This window comes from Lithobates pipiens, unplaced genomic scaffold (genome assembly GCF_037356315.1).
Source record: "Lithobates pipiens isolate NorthernLeopardFrog02 unplaced genomic scaffold, aLitPip1_a1.2 Scaffold_8, whole genome shotgun sequence".
NCBI classification, from domain to species: Eukaryota; Metazoa; Chordata; class Amphibia; order Anura; family Ranidae; genus Lithobates; species Lithobates pipiens.
Window position 1 is genome coordinate 121,129,543 of NW_027507903.1, and position 23,655 is coordinate 121,153,197.

The 23,655-nt window shown below is 41.8% G+C and overlaps 1 protein-coding gene across 3 annotated transcripts in view; it reads right to left on the reverse strand.

The window, feature by feature from the left end:
* Nucleotides 1–242: 242 nt before the first annotated feature.
* Nucleotides 243–23,655, reverse strand: part of CIB2 (calcium and integrin binding family member 2) — a 52,557-nt gene continuing 29,144 nt past the window's right edge. For all 3 annotated transcript variants that reach the window (XM_077472690.1, XM_077472688.1, XM_077472689.1), the window contains 4 exons: nucleotides 17,909–18,020; nucleotides 12,035–12,182; nucleotides 5,916–6,111; nucleotides 243–1,470 (listed from right to left, as the gene is read on the reverse strand). In XM_077472690.1, the coding sequence (XP_077328816.1) occupies nucleotides 1,449–1,470; nucleotides 5,916–6,111; nucleotides 12,035–12,182; nucleotides 17,909–18,020 (478 nt within the window). In that variant the 3' untranslated portion in view covers nucleotides 243–1,448. The remainder of the gene's footprint in view (nucleotides 1,471–5,915; nucleotides 6,112–12,034; nucleotides 12,183–17,908; nucleotides 18,021–23,655) is intronic.

A 23,655-nucleotide genomic window follows, 5' to 3' on the forward strand; every position in this document is an offset into this window, starting at 1 on the left:
TGGAGAGGCATTTGCAAATATCTTGTCAAACCTCATAGACACATTTTCCTACTGGCTGTGCAAAATGATTGAGCAAGGAGTATGGAAGGTATTTCCAGAATTGAAGACTATCAACTGAAGTGTCAACTAGAGAGATCTAGGAGAACTAAAGACAGAACAAAGCTTGCCTTGGTCTAGCCCCCATTAGCACTGAACATTTAGTATACTCTAGGACGTAAAGAAGAAATAACTCTACAACACACTTTGTTTTACTTTAAACAGAAGTAATTTTCCATATCTTTAATAAATATGCGCATTTCCAGAACAAAAGAAAAGTCGTTCATGATTTTCTTGAAATGTTCAGAAACTCAGCATGATTATAAAAGGCACCATATTAATTCTGGGAGAATTTGTACAAATTGCCATGAAGGTTCTCCCAGGCAAGCAATGCCCTTTAGAAGTTCAGTGACTTATTATGGTAGAGGCATGTATTGACCTCCATCCTTACTAAGTTCATAAACCGTAGGGGGTATACTTTCTTGCATGTTAGCCCTTGTGATAGTTCATTGCACACATTTATATCCTTCATGAACAAATATTTTCAGTTTATCTAAAGAAGAGATCACCTGTCAAAATTAATTGTTTATCCAATACGGCCAAATGATGTCTTTAAATATTAATGCTTGTTTGGCATATACTTTGAGTGACAAGCATGTCAGATTCATAGAACACCTTAGATACCCCAACTGCCAAAGAATAAAGTCTAACATTCTGCAGGTATGCTCCCATTCGCAACCTGCCAGGTAAGTTATAGGGTTTTAGTTCTGCTCTTCATTGCTTTCATCAGGAAAAGCTTTCCTTAGGTGTGCGTGTGTCCTTTGTTCCTGAGACATCTTATATAAGACATCTTGAAAATCAGAATGGCATCCGTTTCCGAAACACGCCACTGATATAAGCCCTTGAAAAAGCATATGTCATTTGTACTCCATGCTATTGGTGTTATCGTTTCCTTAATTTGATGACAAGGTATCATAATTTAGAAAAAATGCATGTAAAGAAAAAACAAAACAACATTAAATAATCTTGATTCGCTTGGTGTTGCACAACCAATGAGTGTCCAGAGATAACACGCAGCAATGAAATGTACTGCATGCCAATACAGTTGTGAAGTTCCTTGAGTACAACCCTTTTATCGCACATATGGCCCCTCACAATAATCATAATCTTCTTTAGAAGAGAAGAGATCTTAAAAATCCTTCAACATTTTTGCTTTAAAGATAATAAAAGTTTCAGAGTATAAAATGCAAGCAAGTTCATGACTGATATTAAAGAACACCGAACTTCCCGGAGTGAAGTTTACTTCTGCTGTGCAAATGGACACAGTATTTTTTTTGCAAGTTGGAAAGACTGGGTCCCTTGGAGGCCTGAGTTCCATTTGTCCTGAACCAGAGAAAACGGCTGCATCATCCTCATATCCTTATATGGAAGGTACTAGAAAGGAGAAACAAGGCAAAAGTTTTATTAAGTATCTTTATATGCAAGCTGCAACCAAAGTCTTATTACGTCTGTGTCATACGGAATAAATGACCTGGGCTTTCTGAGTTAGTGAAGTGTCCAGAGTTCATGTCCCACTTGCAGGGAAGAAGAGACTGATGCAGAGGTCACCTACTACAGGACAATCCTCCACGTCAGCAATGTTAAATCTGTTAAAATGACTGCAAAAGGTTTACCTTATGCTTTTGTCCTTTAATACAGTGATCATTAACCCTGTCCTCAGGGCCCACTAACAGGCCAGGTTTTACGTATTACCTTGGGGAGATGCAGACTAGAATACGGCAATCACTGAGCAGCAAATGATATCACCTGTGATGTATTTCAGTTATCTTGCAAACCTGGCCTGTTAGTGGGCCCTAAGGACAGGGTTGATGACCACTGCTTTAATAAACTTCATTACTGGGAATGTAGTTAGGCCCCAGAATGCATGCACAGTAGACAAGGTTAGCAAGTGAAGCTGGCCATAGATTGTTTGAAATTTGTCTAGTTCATTTGAATTGTGTGGCCGAGCCTGTTCAACTGAAGTTGATCGTTAGATCACATTTTGTCAAATGGGCTTGTTGGAAACATTTTCTCGATCAGCCAGCTGCAGCCATAGGTCAGTATATTCTATCCCGCTGTCAGAATACAATGTTCCTACGGGGAATATTTCTCTATCAATCTTGCTTGTGAGGATCGAGAAAACCATTCACTTTTTTTGCCAGCAGGTTGAATGAAAACAAAACAAAAAAAAATTATCTATGGCCAGCTTAAAGTGGAACTTCAGCCTATTTTTAAAGTTGCTGTTGTTGGAATAATTTCCCCTCTCCTATAACACTAATGGATATTAAAAAAAAAAAAATATTTAGATGTCTAGATACCCTTTTTTTGTTTTTCTGCTGTGATCACCTAGGCAAATTACATAATGTGTTCTCCTGTTGACTCCTGGGATATCTACATCACAAATCCCAGGAGTCTTCATGTAGCTTTTTTTTCTTCTCCTGAGATCTCTGTGCGTGAGGGGGTAGAGGGGGGGGGGGTAGTGGGGCAGAGAGGCTTTTTCAGAGGATATAGCTCAGTTAATGAGAGGGTGGTGGAGGGCAGGGGAAGCGGGGCCAAGAGGCTATAGCTCAGTCAATGAGAGGGCAGAGGAGGGCAGGGGAAGGAGGGCAGAAAGGCTTGTTCAGAAGCTATGGCTCAGTCTATAAGAGGGCAACAACTCTTACAGTGAGAGAACCCCATGGAGCAAGAATCATCGCAGTGCACTGGCCCAGGGACAAGAGCATTGCCGCCTGCATGACAGAACTCCAGAAGTTAGGTCAGTTCAATGGCAGCATAGGAGATCACTACTTCTGTCACTGTGTGATCAGAACTCCAGAGTTGGGCTGTGTATATCTATAGATACATAGATACACACAGCTTGAAACATGCCCCCCCCCCCCCCCACTCTCTGTCCACAGAATTTGATTGGCAGAAGGAGAGGAGTCAATTGGCCCGCTGCTGCCTCTCTGTCTTGTGTATGCAGCAAGAGAGGAGAGAGCCACTACAGATGGGCATAGTGCTGGATTGAGTGGGAACCAAGTAAGTATTGGGGAGGCATGCAAACACTAGACAATTTTTTACCTTAATGCAAGGAATGCATTAAAGTAAAAAAATGTCATACTTTAAAAAGAACAAATCTGTCTGCACACAACAGCAATACACAGGGATTCATCACACATGAATAAAAATCTGTAAGTGTAGAGATTCGTCCCCATCGCAACAGAAAAGGCTTCCCAGTAGAAGAGCATCCTGTCCAACAAAACTTCCCCCTGAGAAAGAGCAGAAGAGGGGGTGGGGGAAGGACAGAAATGCCCAAGAAGGAGGCAGAAGAGGGGCGAAGGAAGAGTGAGGAATAGCCACCTTATTCCACAACAACCTGTGGTTAGAAAGAAGAGGAGGGGGGGAGACAAAAGAGAAAGGAATTTGCCTGGGGCGAAGGAAAAAAGTGGAAAAAAGAAGAAGGGCGGTTTTCCACACAATTCAGTCCACTGTGTAATCCAATCAGACTGTATGAGCAGTCATATGGATAGCTAAAAGCGGTCTAGACCCGATTGATCATTACAATCCACGGGTCCCAAATTTTCAATAATGGGTGTCTGTTAGGATATATGTAAGCTTCTTGTGGACCATGGTCCCCATGAGTCACTGTTTGACCTCAGCAAAATTAGGAAAAGGCTAGCTAATGTTTGTCCAGCTTCCGGGAAGACAAACCTCTGTAGCTTCCTCTGGGCTTTAGTCAAGGACAGAATGGGCTTATGCAGCAAGGGTTCCCAGGGATCACATGCCAGCAAAATATTTAGAACTGATCTGTTCAATGAGTAGCTCTGGGTCCAGAATCTTATGGCTTTGGGGCAGGACCACCAGAGGGGACACATTTTACCACCTGCAATGGGGTCATATACCAATGGGAGAGGAGCTTGTAGGGATTCTTCTGGGTATTTAGGAGTATCAAATTTTGTTTGACGAGGAATCATGCAGAGATTTACCCAAGTCTGCTTCCCACTTTGTAAAATAAAAAAGGGTACACGGTCCCTGAGTTGTGTGTCAATGATCTGTAGAGGTTGGACACCAAATCCTTTGAGGGGTCCTTATGACACCTATTTTCAAATAGGGTCAATGGTTTAGGGGAATCCGAATAGAGTTTAAGGAGAGAGAAAACATGATGACAGAGTTGAGTGTAAAGAAAGATCTCAGTGGCCAGAGTTTACCAATGCTCATGTAAGTAGTCATCAAACCCTGCAAGATGCCATCAAAAACTCGTATACGTATTTAGTCCCTCACATTTTCCACCAGCGAAACTCCTCTGGGTTTTCATTAGCTGGTGGAAATTGGGGGAGGTCTAAGATACCGGATAAAGGCCAATGGGAGGAAATCAAATAAGCAGAGTCCAATAACAGCACTGAGTGTCCAAAAGATTGGGCCTATACTGAGGCGGAGTCCATATAAGGTTAAAAACTGGGAAGGGGGAGCAGTCCACAATTGCTATAACCTAGATAGGAATTTCAGTGGTAGCATGAAAAGAAATGAGTGGTCGATAATGTAGTGTGATTTGAGATTAGGGACTGCTAAACCCCCTAATGTTTGTCTATGGTACAAAGCTGATGCAGGCAGCCGCAAACTGTAGCAAAGTCAAATAATGCTCAATACAAAGGATATGGTTCAGTATAGGGATTGGAAGGTCCCGAAAAAAAAGAAGTTTAAGCAAGTACATCATGCCATGAGCATGGGTCCTGCCAAACCATGAGATCTAGAAAGAGGCCCAGGAGGTAAGAAGACCTGAGAGTTTCCTAAACAAAGGAGGATAATTAGCCTGGTAAAGAGAATTGTATGACGGGGCTAGACGGGCACCCATATATGGCAAGGAAGTAGGCCATGAAAAATTACAGTTGAGGCGGATAACCAATAGCTAATCTAGGGAGAGGGAAAGGTTTAGGGCTTTGGACTTGGGATGTGGATCCAAAGTCAAAAAGGTGAGCAAAAAAGTTTGGCAAAGAGGTATGGGAGCTAGAGTCGTACAAAAATATGTAGTCAGTGAACATTATTTTATAATGGTCCTGCACTAGTTCCAGGCCTCGGATGTCTGGACGAGTGCGGATGGCAACAGTCAAGGGTTAGAGCACCAGAATAAACAGTATTGGGGATGGGGCATTCCTGTTTGGTGCCCCTACACACTGCAAAAGGCTCAGAAGTAAAGACAGCAAATTTAAGGGCTGCGGACAAGCAATCGTAGAATGCAGAAATCCAAGAAAGGCAGGTGTCGCTGAAGGCAAAGAACAGGTAGTCCCAGAAAATGGTATCAAAAGCTTTGCGAACATCAAGAGACAATAACATGGTAGGGTGGGAGCGAGGTTTGGCAAAATGTGTGAGATGCACCACCCTGCAGATATTGTCACCTGGGCCCCTAAGGGGGACAAACCCAGCCTGATCTTTAGCAATCAGATGGCCTAATAAATAGTTCAGTCTAGAAACTAGGATTTTCTCTTTTTCCTCTTGAATGGAAAAAAAAGATACAATGAATCATTTTCTCCTTAGTACAAGAGAAGAATGTAAACAAAAATGTTTGTGTAAAAAAAAAAAAAAAAAAATTTCAGATAAAAAGCTAGCTCAGGGTTTCATTTGGGTCAGTGTCAGTATCTTTTAGGTGACGCTAAGCAGGGGGGAGGGGACAGGAGCACCGACGGGGGGACCTAAGTAGAGGAGGATCTGGGCTGCTCTGTGCAAAACCATTGTATGTCATGTTTGTTATTTTAATTTAAAAAATATTAAGCTTTACAACCACTTTTGGGGTTAACATATGGCTACTAAATGGAACTTTAACACAAATTATTTGAAATAACCATTAGTTTAATTAAGTACATTACCTGAGAAAATCTGGGGCTTTCGAAATCATATTCTCAAAGTCTGCAAATGCTAATTTGCCATCACCATCCATGTCAGCCTCCTCAATAACCTTCTCACATACCAATGTCACCTCTTCCTCTTCCAATTCTTCTCGTGTCAGCTTGTTAAGAGTCTGCTCCAGATCAGACTTACAAATGAAATTATCTGTATTGAAATCTGAGCAGGAAGAAGAAAATCCACACATAAGGGCCTTATGCTCACTAAGCAGTACTGCGTAGCTGCTTCAATACATTGCTCAATAGAGATCTCTCCTAGACAACCAACACATTAATGAGACCTGTCCTTGAAGACATCAATACTCAAAGGCATATTACAAGTACATGGGCACTTTGTTCTGATAAAAAAAAAAAGAATATCAAAACTTATATGAATGTTTGATATCTGTAAATGTTTAAAAATGTACGCAACAAGGTTCATTTACTAAAGGCAAAAAGACTGTTCACTTTGCAAGGGAATTTTCCCCAAAGCTAAGTAAATAGGGTGAAGCTCTACTGATTGCCATCACCCAATTATCTGCAAAAAAAAAAAAGTATTCACTAAGCTCCGAGGAAAACTCCCTTGCAATGTGCAAGAACTATAGGCAAAACTTTTTTTTTTTTTCCATTTTGGATAGAGTTAGAAAAGAAAAGGTTATAACTCTTGTAATTTTTAATATTCTTTTGCTATCTGTGTCCCATTGGGGAGATTTAACTTAATTTCCTGTCCCAAAACACAAAGTGAGTGTAAATCCTGGCATATTAAAGGAATTATTTGTTCACTAGAACTAATGTCCCCTTTGAAAGATTCCCCCTCTATTACTTAAGTGCGCCCGGACACAGTGCACTTAAGGACCTTTTTTCAATTTTTTATTTTTTTTTTTAAAGGGCCAGTTTTAAAAAAAAAAATTTTTTTTTTCATTTTTTTTTCTTTTTTTTCTTTGGTGACTGGGGGGGGGGGGGGCGCCCAGGCACCCCCTATGGACGGGCCGCCACTGTTACCTCTAGTAGTCCAAGATTATATAGAGAAAATATTCGACAGAGAAAAAAGATTTGACAGAGAGAAAAGATTCTGCAAGTTACTGTTCTAAAAAGTGTTTGGGGACCCGGGTCCTGCCCCAGGGGACATGTATCAATGCAAAAAAAAGTTTTAAAAACTGCCGTTTTTTCGGAAGCAGTGATTTTAATAATGATTAAAGTGAAACAATAAAAGTGTAATATTCCTTTAAATTTCGTAGCTGGGGGTGTCTATAGTATGCCTGTGAAGGGGCGCATGTTTCTGGTGCTTAGAACTGTCCCTGCACAAAGTGTCATTTATGCAGGAAAAAAAGTCCTTTAAAACCACTCGCAGCTATTATGAATTGTCGGCTCCGTAATACAGAGAACACTCATTGAAAGTCATTGATAAAATAAATAAATAAATAAATAAATAAATAAATAAAGCGTGGGGGTCCCCCAAATTCAATTACCAGGTCCTTCAGGTCTGGTATGGATATTAAGGGGAACCTCACGTCAAATAAAAAAAAATTGATGTGGGGGTCCCCCTAAAAATCCATACCAGACCCTTTATCCGAGCACGCAACCTGGCAGGCCGCAGGAAAAGAGGGGGGGGACCAGAGAGTGGCCCCCCTCCCTAATGAACCGTACAAGGCCACATGCCCTCAACATTGGGAGGATGCTTTGGGGGTCTGTGACCCCTCAAAGCCCCTTGTCCCCATGTTGATGTGGAGAAGGGCCTCATCCCCACAACCCTGGCCGGTGGTTGTGGGGGTCTGCGTGCAGGGGGCTTATCAGAATCTGGAAGCCCCCTTTAACAAGGGGACCCCCAAATCCTGGCCCCCCCTGTTTGAAATGGTAAGGGGGTACAAAAGTACCCCTACCATTTCACAAAGAAAGTGTAAAAAATAGTTAAATAAGACAAACACACTTTTGAAAAATTCCTTTATTAAAAAAAAAAAAAAATAACAAAAAGATTCCAGTGGTGGTAATCCACTCTTGCTATCCAGCAACGGATGATATCTCTCCAGCGATGGTTGATCTGATCCAGCACAGCGAATCCATCCATCTTCTGTCTCCACGGAGGAGACACTGCGGGAATCCCGGTGGCCTGACGTTTGTTATATGCGGAGGGCGGGGCCACCCCTCCCCTGACCCCGCCCCCTCTGACGCAAGGGGAAACCCGGGCTTCCCCGTGACGTATGGGTGACCCCGCCCCCCCTCTGGTGTAACGGAAACCTGCCTGTGTTACATCAGAGGGGGCGGGATCACCCATACGTCACGGGGAAGCCCGGGTTTGCCCTTGCATCAGAGGGGGGCGGGGTCAGGTGACGGGTGGCCCCGCCCTCCCCATAGAACAAACGTCAGGCCCCCGGGATCCCCGCAGTGTCTCCTCCGTGGAGACAGAAGATGGATGGATTCGCTGCGCAGGATCAGATCAACCATCGCTGGAGAGATATCATCCGTCGCTGGATAGCAAGAGTGGATTACTACCGCTGGAATCTTTTTTTTATTTTTAATAAAGGAATTTTTCAAAAGTATGTTTGTCTTATTTAACAATTTTTTTACACTTTCTTTGTGAAATGGTAGGGGTACTTTTGTACCCCCTTTCCATTTCAAACAGGGGGGGCCCAAGATCTGGGGGTCCCCTTGTTAAAGTGGGCTTCCAGATTCTGATAAGCCCCCCACCCGCAGACCCCCACAACCACCGGCCAGGGTTGTGGGGATGAGGCCCTTCTCCACATCAACATGGGGACAAGGTGCTTTGAGGGGTCACAGACCCCCAAAGCATCCTCCCAATGTTGAGGGCATGTGGCCTGGTACGGTTCAGGAGGGAGGGGGGGGCCCGCTCTCTCGTCCCCCCCTCTTTTCCTGTGGCCTGCCAGGTTGCGTGCTCAGATAAAGGGTCTGGTATGGATTTTTAGGGGGAACCCCACGTCAATTTGTTTTTAAATTTGACGTGGGGTTCCCCTTACTATCCATACCAGACCTGAAGGGTCTGGTATGGATATTTAGGGGGAACCCCACGTCAATTTTTTTATTTTATTTGACACAGGGTTCCCCTTAATATCCATACCTGAAGGGCCTGGTAATTGAATTTGGGGGACCCCCATGCTTTCTTTCTTTCTTTATTTATTTATTTTATCAATGACTTTCAATGAGTGTTCTCTGTATTACGGAGCCGACAATTCATAATAGCTGCGAGTGATTTTAAAGGACTTTTTTTTCCTGCATAAATGACACTTTGTGCAGGGACAGTTCTAAGCACCAGAAACATGCGCCCCTTCACAGGCATACAATACACAACCCCCAGCTACGAAATTTAAAGGAATATTACACTTTTATTGTTTCACTTTAATCATTATTAAAATCACTGCTCCCGAAAAAACTGACGTTTTTAAAACTTTTTTTTGCATTGATACATGTCCCCTGGGGCAGGACCCGGGTCCCCAAACACTTTTTAGGACAGTAACTTGCCTTTAAAATTAGTACTTTCGATTTTGAACGTTGGAGTCCCATAGACTTTAATAGGGTTCTAAAGTTCACACGAAGTATGCTATATACTAGCTCCGTCGAATCTTCTTTATACATTCGACAGACACCATAAGCCTTCAAAGACAGATTCGACCGTAATTCATGTGGATTTTCGGACAAATGCAATTTTTGAACGAAAAACTAAATAAATAAAAACGAATTTCGGAAGTAACTAAATAAATTAATTTTTCGGACGAAAACGAAATTCCGAAACGAAATATTTTACTCTGCACATGTCTAGGACTTAGGGTTTTGAAGAGAGATAAGAAAACACTACAGATATATGTGCTCAGGTCAAATTTTACAAATAAGGTTTACATCCACTAGTCATCTTTACCCCACCAAACTAAAAAAGAGTTTTGCTTTTAGTTATGGGTTAACCATTCAAGCCCCGGACCATTTTGCAGCTAAAGGACCAGGCCCCTTTTTGCAATTCGGCACTGCATCGCTTTAACTGACAATTGTACGGTCGTGCGACGTAGCTCACAAACAAAATTGGCGTCCCTTTTTTCTCACAAATAGAGCTTTTTTTTGGTGGTATTTTATCACCTCTGTGGTTTTTATTTTTTGCACTATAAACAAAAATAGAGCGACAATTTTGAAAAAAATGAAATATTTTTAAATTTTTTCTATAATAATTATCCCCCAAAAATATATAAAACATTTTTTTTTCCCTCAGTTTAGGCCCGAGTATTCTTCTACATATTTTTGGTAAAAAAAATAGCAATAAGCGTTTATTGATTGGTTTGCGCAAAAGTTATTGCGTCTACAAAATAGGGGATAGTTTTATGGCATTTTTATTAATATATATTTTTTTAATAGTAATGGCAGACAATTTTGACACATTTTTGGAACCATTGGCATTAATACAGCGATCAGTGTGATTAAAAATGCATTGATTACTGTAAAATGTCACTGGCAGTGAAGGGGTTAACACTAGGGGGCACTGTAGGGGTTAAGTGTGACCTAATGTGTGTTTTTTTTACTGTAGGGGGCGTGGCTTGGCATGTGACATCACTGATCGACGTTCCCTATGACAGGGAACAGACGATCAGTGACAAGCTCACTAGGAAGCACGGGGAGAGGTTTGTTTACACTCTCCCTGTTCTTCAGCTCTGTGACCCGATCGCGGGACACTGGCGGCGATTGGGTCCGCGGGTCCCGCGGCCGCGGAGCTCAGGACCGGGCCACGAGTGTGCCGCCTGCAGCGGCGCGCGCGACCCGTGCCTGGGCTCTGAAAGGGCAATGTACCTGTACGTGCTTGTGACCAGCCGTGCCATTCTGCCGACGTATATTGGTGTGAGGCGGTCCTTAAGTGGTTAAACTTTAACTCCACTTTTGTTGAGAAAAAACAATCCCCCTCTAGAAGATTAAAGCGGTTGTATCGTCTTTTTTATAAGTTTAACCTACAGGTAAGACTATAATTAGGAGATATTACCCTCGTAATGTGCCGCTGACTGCAGCGGCGCATGCGCACAGGGGATTCTTGGCTGAAAGTCTGGCAGACGCCGGACCTGCCGGAAAGAAATCTCCCACATGCAGGCGCGGGAGTGACGATATCGTGGCTCCGGCCACTCACAGCGCCGGAGCCGCAATACCCGGAAGACACGCCGAGGGAACATGTCAGCTCCCTCGGAGTGGATCGGGCCAGATGTCGGGGCCTCGTTCTAAGATAAGTATTTCATAACGAGCTAGTATGCGGTGCATACTAGCTCATTATGACTTTTTCTTTGCAGGTCAGAAAAAACAAAACGTCAGCGGGTTTACTCCCTCTTTAATGTACATTGCAAGGATTTTAACAAACTTTTTTGCAGATTCCAACCTGCTTCTGCTCTCACCTTGCATAGTAATTGTAAATGGGAGGGACTGGTTCATTATAATTACCTGGTGCAGTGTTAATGTTATGAGGAAAAAAGCTGCAGTGTCTGCATTCCTTTAGAAGTATTTAACCCTTTTAGAGTATCTCACCAAAACAAAAACTCCAACTACAGGGGATAGCGAAAACGTGACTTGTATTTTGGTGCAGACTTTCAATGAGCCAATTACACAGGCAGGAAATTACATTTCTGCGGGTTATCTGTATACAGTGTACAGAACGCCTTCAGGGTGACTTATTGCATTGAATTTTACTGAAGATTACAGGGTCTGCAGATTGAAAAAGAAAAGAAAATTTCTAATAACATTAACTTGCAATATAGCTTGTGTGGCAATAGTGTAAACTATATATATATCACTTCCTACTTGGTGTCACCCCTGTGGCAAGTATCACCGGCTGTGGTCCAAACCCCTATAACAACGCCACTGATCCAAACATGAAACGACAGACAAAAAAAAAATAGAGAGGGAGATAGAAACTGAAAGAGTGCAAAAGATGGACACAATTATAAAGAGAGAAAGAGAAGAAGACGAGGAATGAAGAGGAGGAAGACAGAGGGAAGAAAGGGACAAAGTACTTTTCTCTTCATCTCTCCTAGAATGCTGCCTATTAATCCCCACTTCTATTTACAGGGATTTGTTGGAAGGTCTGCTATAAAACATTGCACATGCCCCTGTATTTATTACATAACCTTTACCATAGATTTTAAAGGCATAGATTGCTTTCAGCTCACGGGGAGCCATTTCACTCATCACAGAGAACATATCTACAAAGTCATTGAAGCTGAGCTGGCCATCCCCATCTTCTGAGAATGCCTGCACAATTCTCTCCTTGAAAGGGTTTTCCTGGAAAAAGAGAAAGAGGTCATTTTAGTTGTGTCATTGTGATATATGACATCATCTTATTGCAACCTAATAATTGTGACATTTTTCTTCTATAGAGAGGCAACAGAACAAGCTCACAGCATGTCACAAATTGAAACAAGAAAAATGAGATAGGATGGGTGTTGCTGACCAGAAGACAAAAGATTTTTACACTAATTATTCCGCTGTCTTGCAGGCACAGTCTATAGATTACAAAATGAAGGCCCATGCGGACTAGAATGTATGCCATAAGATCTCCCCATGCAGGTCAACAGTGAAATCTGAAATGCACTCTTGTGGGCTAAATCGTACAATGAGGCACACAAATTTAGCTAAAATATTGCACATGCAATTTTTTTTCTATAATATATATATATATATATAACACTATATTACTAGAAGTATTGTGACGCCTGCCTTAACACGCACATGAACTTTAATGGCATCCCAGTCTTAGTCCATGGGGTTAAATATTGAGTTGGCCCACCCTTCGCAGCTATCACAGGTTCAACTCTTCTAGGAAGGCTGTTCACAGGTTTAGGAGTGTGTCTATGGGAATGTTTAATCATTCTTCCAGAAGCGCATTTGTGAGGTCAGACACTGATGTTGGGCAAGAATTCCAGGCTCGCAGTCTCTGCTTTAATTCATCCCAAAGGTGTTCTATCAGGTTGAGGTCAAGACTCTCTGCAAGCCAGTCACCCCAAACTCACTTATCCATATCTTTATGGACCTTGCTTTGTGCACTGGTCGCAGTCATGTTGGAACAGGAAGGGGCCATCCCCAAACTGTTCCCACATAGTTGGGAGCTTGAAATTGTCCAAAATATCTTGGTATGTTGACGTCTTAATAGTTCCCTTCGCTGAAACAAAGGGGCCAAGCCCAACCCCTGAAAAACAACCCCACACTATAATCTCCCATCCACCAAATGATTTGGACCAGTGCACAAACCAAGGTCCATAAAGACACGGGTGAGTGCGTTTGGGGTGGAGGAACTTGACTGGCCTGCACGGAGTCCTGACCTCAACCCGATAGAACACCTTTGGGATGAATTAGAGCGGAGAATGCGAGCCAGGCCTTCTAGTTCAACATCAGTTGACATCATCATCAACATTCCCATAGACACACTCCTAAACCTTGTGGACAGCCTCCCCAGAAGAGTTGAAGATGTTATAGCTGCAAACAGTGGGCAAACTCAATATTTAACCCTACGGACTAAGACTGGAATTCCATTAAAATTCATGTGCATGTAAAGACAGGCACCCCAATACTATATACATACTATATATATTTACTGAAATATCTGTTGTAGCTCTTCACCATGTAGCCAAGGGCAACAAAGTTTGAAAGTTTGAAGCTTTGCTATAAACTTGTGATATCTGATTGGCCACTACGGGCTTCTATACTTTCCATGGACTTAGTAAGAAGCCTGATAGTGCCTTTGCCACCCTTTTGTATAGATTACTCCACAAAACCTGTTCTCTATAGTTTTCCAGAGCTGCAGTCACACGTTTTTGGTTTAGCTTCATAAAATGCATTACACGGAACACTAGTGTTTATGTTTCCAGCTGCTGTTTTTCAAGTGTCAGCAAAGTGATTCTTTAATATGCACAATTGACTGCATATCTATCATCAGATGACATTTCTCTTTTCATCCATAAATTGATTAGTCAAACAGGAAAATGGCTAATCAATACCCCATAACCTTTATTTTAACTTCTCTTGCGTTAATTTTCTCCTTGACTAACCACAAAATTTCCACATGGCTTTTTTTAATTACGAAAATATAACTCAACACTAATACAGTAGAAGAACTTGAAAAGACAAAAAAGACAAAGCAATGTACGGGCTGCTGGTGACTAGTGGCAGTAGACCCCAGTGTTGGTTTTCCCTTGCTGCTGGTCAGTTCCCCTTAAAAATCCTATCTCTAATGAAAGAAATACTTGCAGTATTAGGAAGGCCAATGCATATATCTTTAAATTTTTTTTAGGAGTGCAGGTACGCTTACTGTGACAGTCAAAATGTTGTTTGAAACCTGTTTATGCCTGGAAAAAAAAGGTCCACTTATCTATATGCTACAGTTAACATAGCAACTCCCCTAGAGATACAAAGAAACTCATAGCCCTTGTACACACGGTCGGAGAATCCGTCGGAATGTGTCCTATCGGACCGTGCTGTCGGATAATCCGACTGTGTGTGGTATGCATCGGACTGATTCCGTCGGACCCAATTTTCCAACTTGTTGGAAATATTTTCGGACCAACTGGTTCAATCGGACATACTCCGATCATGTGTAGAGAATTTTGATCGGACCAAGTGCCACGCATGCTCAGATCAAATTCCTTCATCAAAGCTATTGGCTACTAGCCTGAACGTAGTCCCATCGTAACGAAATTACGTCATCACGTTCTGAAAGATCGGATTTTTCTACAACTTAGTCCGACCGTGTGTATGCAACAGTTTCGGACAAGATCCGACGGACAAAATCCGACGGACAAAATCCGACGGATTTGGTTGTCGAAATCTCCGACCGTGTGTACAGGGGCATAGAAGGATCTGCTGTACCTTGGGGTATTGACTATGTGATTATGGGGGTGATGGCCGCCCTGTCCTTTTGCACTGGTGAATGAAGCTATTCAGAATGTTGGAAGGTCTCTCCTGAACTCTGGCCTTTTAGAGTGGGATAGTGATTCCATAAATGCCATGATGTGCATAATATCCACCAGATGGAAATCCAGATATATATATATTCTCTAACCACTTGCTGACCACCTAAAAGTAGTCATTAGTTTGACATAAAATACATGGGTTATGGCTGCAGCTAGATGCCATAACCCACCGGTATCTTTTCTTTTCCTTAGCAGGCCGGCTTTCCGATAAAAGTGATCCCAGCAGCGGAATCGCCACGGGATCACTTTTATAATTGGCAGGAGAGGTGACCCCACTCCTCCCGCCGCTTCCCAGGCTATCATTACTGATGGCTGAGCATGGGGACCATCCAGTGTCGGCTGCGTTTTTGCATAGAGATTAGTAATAGCAAGATGACCACCACTCATCTCTTTGCGCTTGGAGGAATGGAGTGACGTTGACGTCGCTTCCAGTTCTTGAGCCATGTAAACATGTTTTTTTTAATCTTTAAGCAAAAGATTAAAAAAAATTATCTTTTGCTTTTAAAGCTAGAGGAGAGATTTGGGGTCTGTTAAACCCCAGATTTCTCTATAAAGAGGACCTGTCATGCTGTCATAAAAGTGATCAAACTTTTTTTTTGAAAGAGACAGTGTAAAAGTAAAAAAAATGTAATAATAATAAAAAAAATTTAAGTGCCCCTGTCCCTGTGTGCAGTAGCGAACACATATGTAGGCCAGGTCCACATATGTAAACTGTGTTTGCATCACACATGTGAGGTATCACCGTGAATATCTGAGCAACAGAAATAATTCTAACACTAGACTTCCTGTGTAACTCTAAACTGGTAACCTGTAGAATTTTGTAAAGCTTTGCCTCTGGATATTTAAAAAAAAGCTTAGTCTGGCATAATGAGTGTGCGCAAATTTAAAGCATGACATGTTAGGTATCTATTTACTTGGCATCAAATCATCTTTCCTGTTATACAAAAAAATCAGGATATATATTATTGTATTTTTTTAAAATTAATTAAAGTGGATTTTTTTTACAAAAAATTGCGCCTAAAAAACTGCTGCGCAAAAATTGTGTGACATAAAAAAGTTCAAGGATCGCCATTTTTTTCTCTAGGGTCTCTGTTAAAAAAAAATTGTTTTTTGGGATTCTAAGTAATTGTCTAGCGAAAAATGCTATTTTTATATTGTAAGCAACACATTTCAGAAAAAGTCCTGCTCAGTAAGTGGCTAATATGTCAGATATAAAAAGTGTTGCGCAACACAATGATTAATCAAATATTAACAACGTATGTAAGGTTTCATGCATTAAAGTGCATAAAAATTTGTGACATCTCTATAACTATGGAAAAAAATTATAGCATTCTTATTATTAAATCTGTTTTAAACGATTTCAAAATGTCATATGAGTGTTCAACAGGGCAGAGCCTAGTGACATCAGTATGCCCCACAGGAAGTGACGCTAAATCCATGCTGGTTTATGTGAGCTGGAAGTCTGAGCCTTAAAGCGTTTGTTACCCTTAAAAAAAAAATGGATCCGGTTCCCTTAAAGCATTTTACATGGCACAGTGCTGTGCTGTGTAATTTGCCCCCCCTGTATAACCTAAAATACCTGGCAGATCTAGCCTGGTTCTGCTCTCCCCCTCGTAAACTGACCAAGGTTTATCGTGGCTGCTGAGCCCTGAGACCGTGGTCAGTTTACGTTCCTCCATCGTCTGCTCTCTCCTCCTCTGTAATCTCTCCCCCCTCCTTCCCTGCCTGTCAGCTCATGACAGTGCCGCTCTGCTCCCCTCTTGTTGCAATAATAACTACATTATATTCATCCCATCCCTTCTGTTAAATAAAGATATGCGTCCTAGTGTTTGTACTAAAAAAGATGCAGATTTCTACCTTAAATCAGAGTGTCTCCCAGCGCTCATGTGACTGCTTGGCTTTCTCCTCCCCTCCTCCCCGGCTGATGTCAACGGGGGATTCTCTGCCCCTCCTGCTGTAGCTGTCAGCCTGGGAGAGGAGAGAGGCGAGGAGTCACATGAGCGCCAGGAGACGCTCTGATATAAGATACAGATTGGCATCTTTTTTATATACCACAGACACTTGGACACATATCGTTATTTAACAGAGGGGATGGCATAAATATACTATAGTGGCTTTACAACCACTTTAATGGGACACCTACAGTACAATACTTTGAATGCACTATACTTGAGTCCTCAAGGTTGGTGTGGAGTTGGAGAGTTGAAGAGTTATTATCTAAGAAACATAGAGGACAGTGGGAGAGCAGTGGTGCCTTGGAGTAAACCCCTTAAAGTGGAATGCGCATCTGACCTATTTTTAACCAAATAGATCCAAACAGTAAGGTGCAAGCAGAGTGTAAATGGTGGTGGGACCTTCTGCACTTTTATCATTATAAACGATGTTTGAAGACTGCACAAAGAACAGCATCTCGTTGTTTATACATTTGAGGGACTGCATTTTTGGAAAAAAATAATTGTTTTTTTTTGTTCAATAATTATGTGTCATGCTATTTACTTTATGCTTTTGATGAAAAAAGCACACAGGGGCAGCCCAACTTGCAGTGCGACTTTGTAAGGCGATCTGCACACGACTTCAGCGGCGCTTGCAAAATAACTTCTGTATAGAAGACAACGCAGGTCGCCATGAAGTCGTCCCACAATAGTACAGGAACCTTTTTCTAAGTTGGAGTGTCTCGAGTCAATCCTATTAGAACGGTTCCATAGTACAGAACAGAGCGCGACTTGTCAGGCGGATAAGTCGCCTGACAAGTCGTCCCTGTGTGAACTGGCACTAAGAGTAAAATGTGAAATGCAATGTGTTTCTACATTGACATTTATTTATCATGAGATATTTATTAAAGTCTGTAGTTCTAATTTTCCCTATGAGTATGAAATGCAAGGCTTCATGATTTTAGGTGAAATACCCAACTTTCTAATAAAGCAAATGACCTTATAATTTCTACCTACACATCATTGGCCTAACAATTACACAGTATATTTAAAACTGTAACTTTTTGCTCCATTGATGGTAGCGAATATGATCTTTTGTTGCATTGCTCACCATAAGCTCAGGCATATTAATAATAAGTTGCATGGGCACTTTGACATCTGGATCATCTGTATAATCCATAGGCACAATATTGGGAGCCAGATCATAGAAAATCCCGTGTAACCTGTAAGAAACCACAAAAACCCAACGTATTCCATTTAGTATCAAACAGTGAACAATACTAAATATTCCCTTACTTACCGATAAATCCTGAAAAGTGATTAGTAATTGCAACTCCAGTACTAGAAATGATTTATTATTATTCATTGTTGTTAGAAGGCTATACGTATTGGAGACAAATACCACAAGTCATATTTCTTTATGTTTCACCTAAACAGTGCTATATATCTTACGCAACAGAACCCATGTCTGAAGTCCACTTAACTAGCCACCCATCTGGAAGATGTCAATACCAACAAACTACTGCCTATTAACTTCTGTCAACCACTAGCTGTCTCTGTAACATGTCCTTGAAAAGATACTATCATTTGTCAGAAAAAAATGACCAATAGCCACTAATGTTCCTACATGTTTTGGAAATGTATGACATCAATCCATACATGATTATATTTTTTTGCCTGGATGTTCCCTGGATCAGTTTCATCAGCCAAGAGATCACTACTACGCGCCCAAAGTGCCCAGAATTAGGGAATGGATAGTCATCATACTATGCCATATGAAGAAGGTGAAAGAACCAACTGCCCAACAACAAAACAGGTATGATTCTAGTCAAACCAAATGGACCTCTTGGATTTTTTACATGGACACTGAGAACTTCAAAACTCTAGTATCTTTAGTTAGTGGAACAAACTGTTCTTATTGAGCACTTACTGGAGTGATTTGGGGTTATCTCTTCCTCGCTGTGACTACCACACACACCTATTGCTCTATCATTCTTTCTCCCTTCTGTTTACTCTTCCACTGCACTCTTTTTATAGGTTTATTCTGTTTCATTTGATTTTTTGCAAATATAACAGTCAACAAAACATGACGGGAAACTCAAAGGGTGCAGACAAGGCAAACAGAGCACTTCCAATTTGTTTCCACACATGTGGGCAATACATAACAGCGGTACAAACAATAACCTAAAGAATACAAGTAGGTATCAGAACATAGATGAGGAGCATTAATACATACTATTCAATAACACAAAAAAAGTAACACCTTCCTGCAAAAACATAGTAAATGGCCGGAGAGTGCTAGAGAGCAGCAAGGTATCAAAAAGAAAGAGCCCATCCCAGGCTCTACTCAGCAACATCCTGAAGGAGAGTATGTATAGAAGTAGAATGTAGAAGAGAGAGAGGTGGGGAAAAAAATGGGGTGTGGGGGGGGGGGACTTCAGGCATTGAAAGGACCAAAAAGAAGGCAACCCACTTCCAGAGAGAATTCCAGAGGAATGTACAAGGTCAAACCGTAGACTAGAGGATGTAAATGTATGAAAGTTATAGGGATAGGTGTGTGTAATTTATCCTCATTCAGAGCTATTATACTTTCTAAATATTCGATCTGATTTATTTCACAAGCCCAAGTGGCCAAGGTAGGTGGGCCGTTTTGATGCCAGCTCCTGGCAATAACAGAACAAGCCGCATTTAAAAAGTGTCTAATCAGACTTTTTTGATCTGTTTGTAGGAGCCTGGCAACAAAGACAGCACAGAAGGCTGGGGTAGGTTCAGTTCATAGGCGTGCGCAGCCTTATGCATTAGGGCGTGCACCCCAAAGCTCAAACACATATGCGTGTATATATATAATTACACTATATTATTAAAATATTTGGATGCCTGCCTTTACACGCACATGAACTTTAATGGTAGGCTGTCAGGGAGTATCGGCTTACCCTTACGGGTAAGCCGATACACCGACAGTGTACATGAGACCTGTATGGCATCAGTGATTTGCTGATCACTGGTGCAATGCTTTCCAGGCTTCTGCAACAAAAAATAATAAATGCACATTTTTTATTGATGGGCAGTGTCAGCAATTGATGGGCACAATGTCAGCAATTGATGGGCACACTAGCAGCAATTGATGGGCACAGTGGTAGCAATTGATGGGCACACTGTTAGCAATTGATAGGTACAGTAGCTGCGTTGAATGGCACAGTGGGGGCAATTTATGGGTACAGTGGCTGCGTTTGATAGGCACAGCTGCTACAATTGAGCACCGACCACCACTGCTCCAATGTGGGCTGACATACGGAACGTTAACGTAAGGAATGTTAACCCATATATTGGGGCTGTGGGCATATGGGAGGTGGCTAATATACACTTGGGATTTATTTTTTCATACCAAAGACATGTAGTGTATGTATATATATATATATATATATATATATATATATATATTTTTTTTTTTTTTTTTACACAATATAAATATATATATATATATAAGCAAATATATATATATATATATATATATATATATATATATATATATATATATAAAAGCAGGTTAAGATTCATATGGATTGGTTTTTTTTTGGTGCATCATTTGCCCGTTGCCTGTCCAGGTGCCCTGCTCAGTACTGTCCAACTCACCTCGATCTAGCAGACTGCAGCCACTCGTCTGCCACTCTCCAGGCTCCACTAGTCCACTGCTTCTAAGGGAGAGAGAGAGGCCGGAGGGGGGGGGGGGGGGGGCGGAGTGCAGATGTGGACTAGTGGAGCCTGAGGTGCCTGCGGGACCTGCAGCTGGAACTATAGAAGTTGCATCAGCAAATGCGGCTGGGTTACTCCGCAGCTGTGGTCCTAGTTCCCTGCTTGATCACCTCCCACTCGCAGCACAGCTGTTTTTGCAGGCCGCACCCGACCCCAGTGATGGTGACTGAGTTACACAGGGACAGGACAGACATTTTGCAGGCAGTCGGAACTAACAAAAGGTCTGAGACACAGACAAAGCACAGGGAAGATTAGGGTGTGCCTGGGCACACGTATGGTTCAGGAATATATCATCCACTAAGTCAGTGAATAGTTGTAGGATTCTGTTCCAAAACATGATAATGTATGGGCAAGTGCCCCATATATGTCACTTCACTTTAACACATCCATTCCTGACGTCCTGAACTGTTGGAATGGTACCTGCCATATTCTGGGGCCTTCATTTTTCAAAATGAAGATTTCTTGATCTATACTGTACTGTACAACACAATCTGCCACGCTTATTCCTTCCTGTCACTCAAGGAATTCTTTAGAATACAATATCGTGAGCTAGGACACAAGCCCTGGAATTCATAAATGCTTCATAAATTCTGCTCAATACATTAACAAGAGGGATTTTACACCAGAAAAGTGGAGCAGCAGCTTTATTAAATCCCCCCCCCCCCCCCCCCCCCAGGATATTTTTGCAACTAGTTGCTGACATGTTCCTGCATTAAGTAGAGTTCATCAATTGCTGACTACCACTATTCATACTGAAGTTGTGCCCCTCTGTATATATACAGTATCTCATAAACGTGAGTACACCCCTCACATTTTTGTAAATATTTTATTATATCTTTTCATGCGACAACACTGAAGAAATGACACATTGCTACAATGTACAGCTTGTATAACAGTGTAAATTTGCTGTCCCCTCAAAATAACTCAAAATAACTCAATAACTCACACAGCCCCTAATGTCTAAACTGCTGCAACAAAAGTTAGTATACTCCTAACTGAAAATGTCCAAATTGGGCCCAATTAGCCATTTTCCCTCCCCAGTGTCATGTGACTCAGAATTACAAGGTCTAAGGGTTGAATGGGGAGCAGGTGTGTTAAATTTGGTGTTATCACTCTCACTCTCTCATACTGGTCACTGGAAGTTCAACATGGCACCTCATGGCAAAGAACTCTCTGAGGATCTGGAAAATGTTGCTCTACCTAAAGATGGCCTAAGTTATAAGAATATTGCCAAGACCCTGAAACTGAGCTGCAGCACGGTGGCCAAGACCATACAGCAATTTAACAGGACAGGTTCCAATCAGAAGAGGTCTCGCCATGGTCGACCACAAGAGGTTGAGTGCATGTGCTCAGCATCATATCCAGAGGCTGTCTTTTGGAAATAGACGTATGAGTGCTGCCAGCATTGCTGCAGAGGTTGAAGGGGTGGGAGGTTAGCCTGTCAGTGCTCAGACCATATGCCGCACAATGCATCAAATTGATCTGCATGGCTGTTGTCATAGAAAGAAGCTTCTTCTAAAGATGATGCTCAGGAAAGCCCGCAAACAGTTTGCTTAAGACAAGCAGACTAAGCACATGGATTACTGGAACCATGTCCTGTGGTCTGATGAGACCAAGATAAACGTATTTGGTTCAGATGGTGCCAAGCGTGTGTGGCGGCAACCAGGTGAGGAGTACAAAGTTAGTGTGTCTTGCCTGCAGTCAAGCATGGTGCTGAAAGTGTCAAGGTCTCAGGCTGCATGAGTACCGCTGGCACTGGGGAGCTACAGCTCATTGAGGGAACCATGAATGTCAACATGTACTGTGACATACTGTGGCAGAGCATGGTCCCCTCCCTTTGGAGACTGGGCCGTGGGGCAGTATTCCAACATAATAATGCTAAAGAAACTGAGGGTAAAGGAGATGGTCTAGCCAAGCATGTCTCCAGACTTTAACCCTATTGACCATCTGTGGGACATCCTCAAACGGAAGGTGGAGGAGCGCAAGGTCTCTAACATCCACTAGCGCCATGATGTCATCATGAAGGAGTGTAAGAGGACTCCGGTGGCAACCTGTGAAGCTCTGGTGAACTCCATGCCTAAGAGGGTTAAGGCAGTGCTGGAAAATAATGGTGGCCACACAAAATATTAACACTTTGTGCCCAATTTGGACATTCTGACTTAGGGGTGTACTCACTTTTGTTGCCAGCACTTTAGACATTAATGGCTGTGTGTTGAGTTATTTTGAGGGGACAGCAAATGTACACTGTTATACAAGCTGTACACTCTCTACTTTACATTGTAGCAAAGTGTAATTTCTTCAGTGTTGTCACATGAAAAGATATAATAAAATATTTACAAAAATGTGAAGGGTGCACTCACTTTTGTGAGATGATATATATATATATATATATATATATATATATATATATATATATATATATATATATATACATACATATACACACACACACACACACACACGCCGACCTCAATGCACAGTTTAATGGGCAACTCTGTGGCAAATGAGGTTTAATGTTGATAAATGTAAAGTTATGCACTTGGGGGCTAAGAATATGCATGCATCATTCATAGTAGGGGGCGTACAACTGGGGGAATCCATAGTGGAGAAGGATCTGAAGGCTTTGGTAGACTATGGACTCCAGAAAGAGATATAATTTTTCTCCTGTACAAATCATTAGTAAGACCTCATCTGGAATATGCAGTTCAGTTTTGGGCACTAGTTCTTAAAACGGATATCAGGGAACTGGAGAAAGTGCAGAGAAGGGCAACCAAATGGATAAGATGCATGGAGGAGTTCAACTATGAGGAAAGATTAGAGGAACTGAATGTATTCTCTTGAGAAGAGGAGATTAACCACTTCAGCCCCCCGGAAGATCTGGCTGCTGATTGAGCAGGCCATTTTTTGCGATTCAGCACTGTGGCGATTTAACTGACAATTGCGTGGTCATGTGACGCTGCACCCAAACAAAATTGAAGTTCCTTTTTTCCTACAAATAGAGCTTTATTTTGGTGGTATTTGATCATCTCTGCGCTTTAAATTTTTTGCGCTATAAATAAAAGCGACAATTTAAAAAAAAACTAAAATATTTTGTACTTTTTTGCA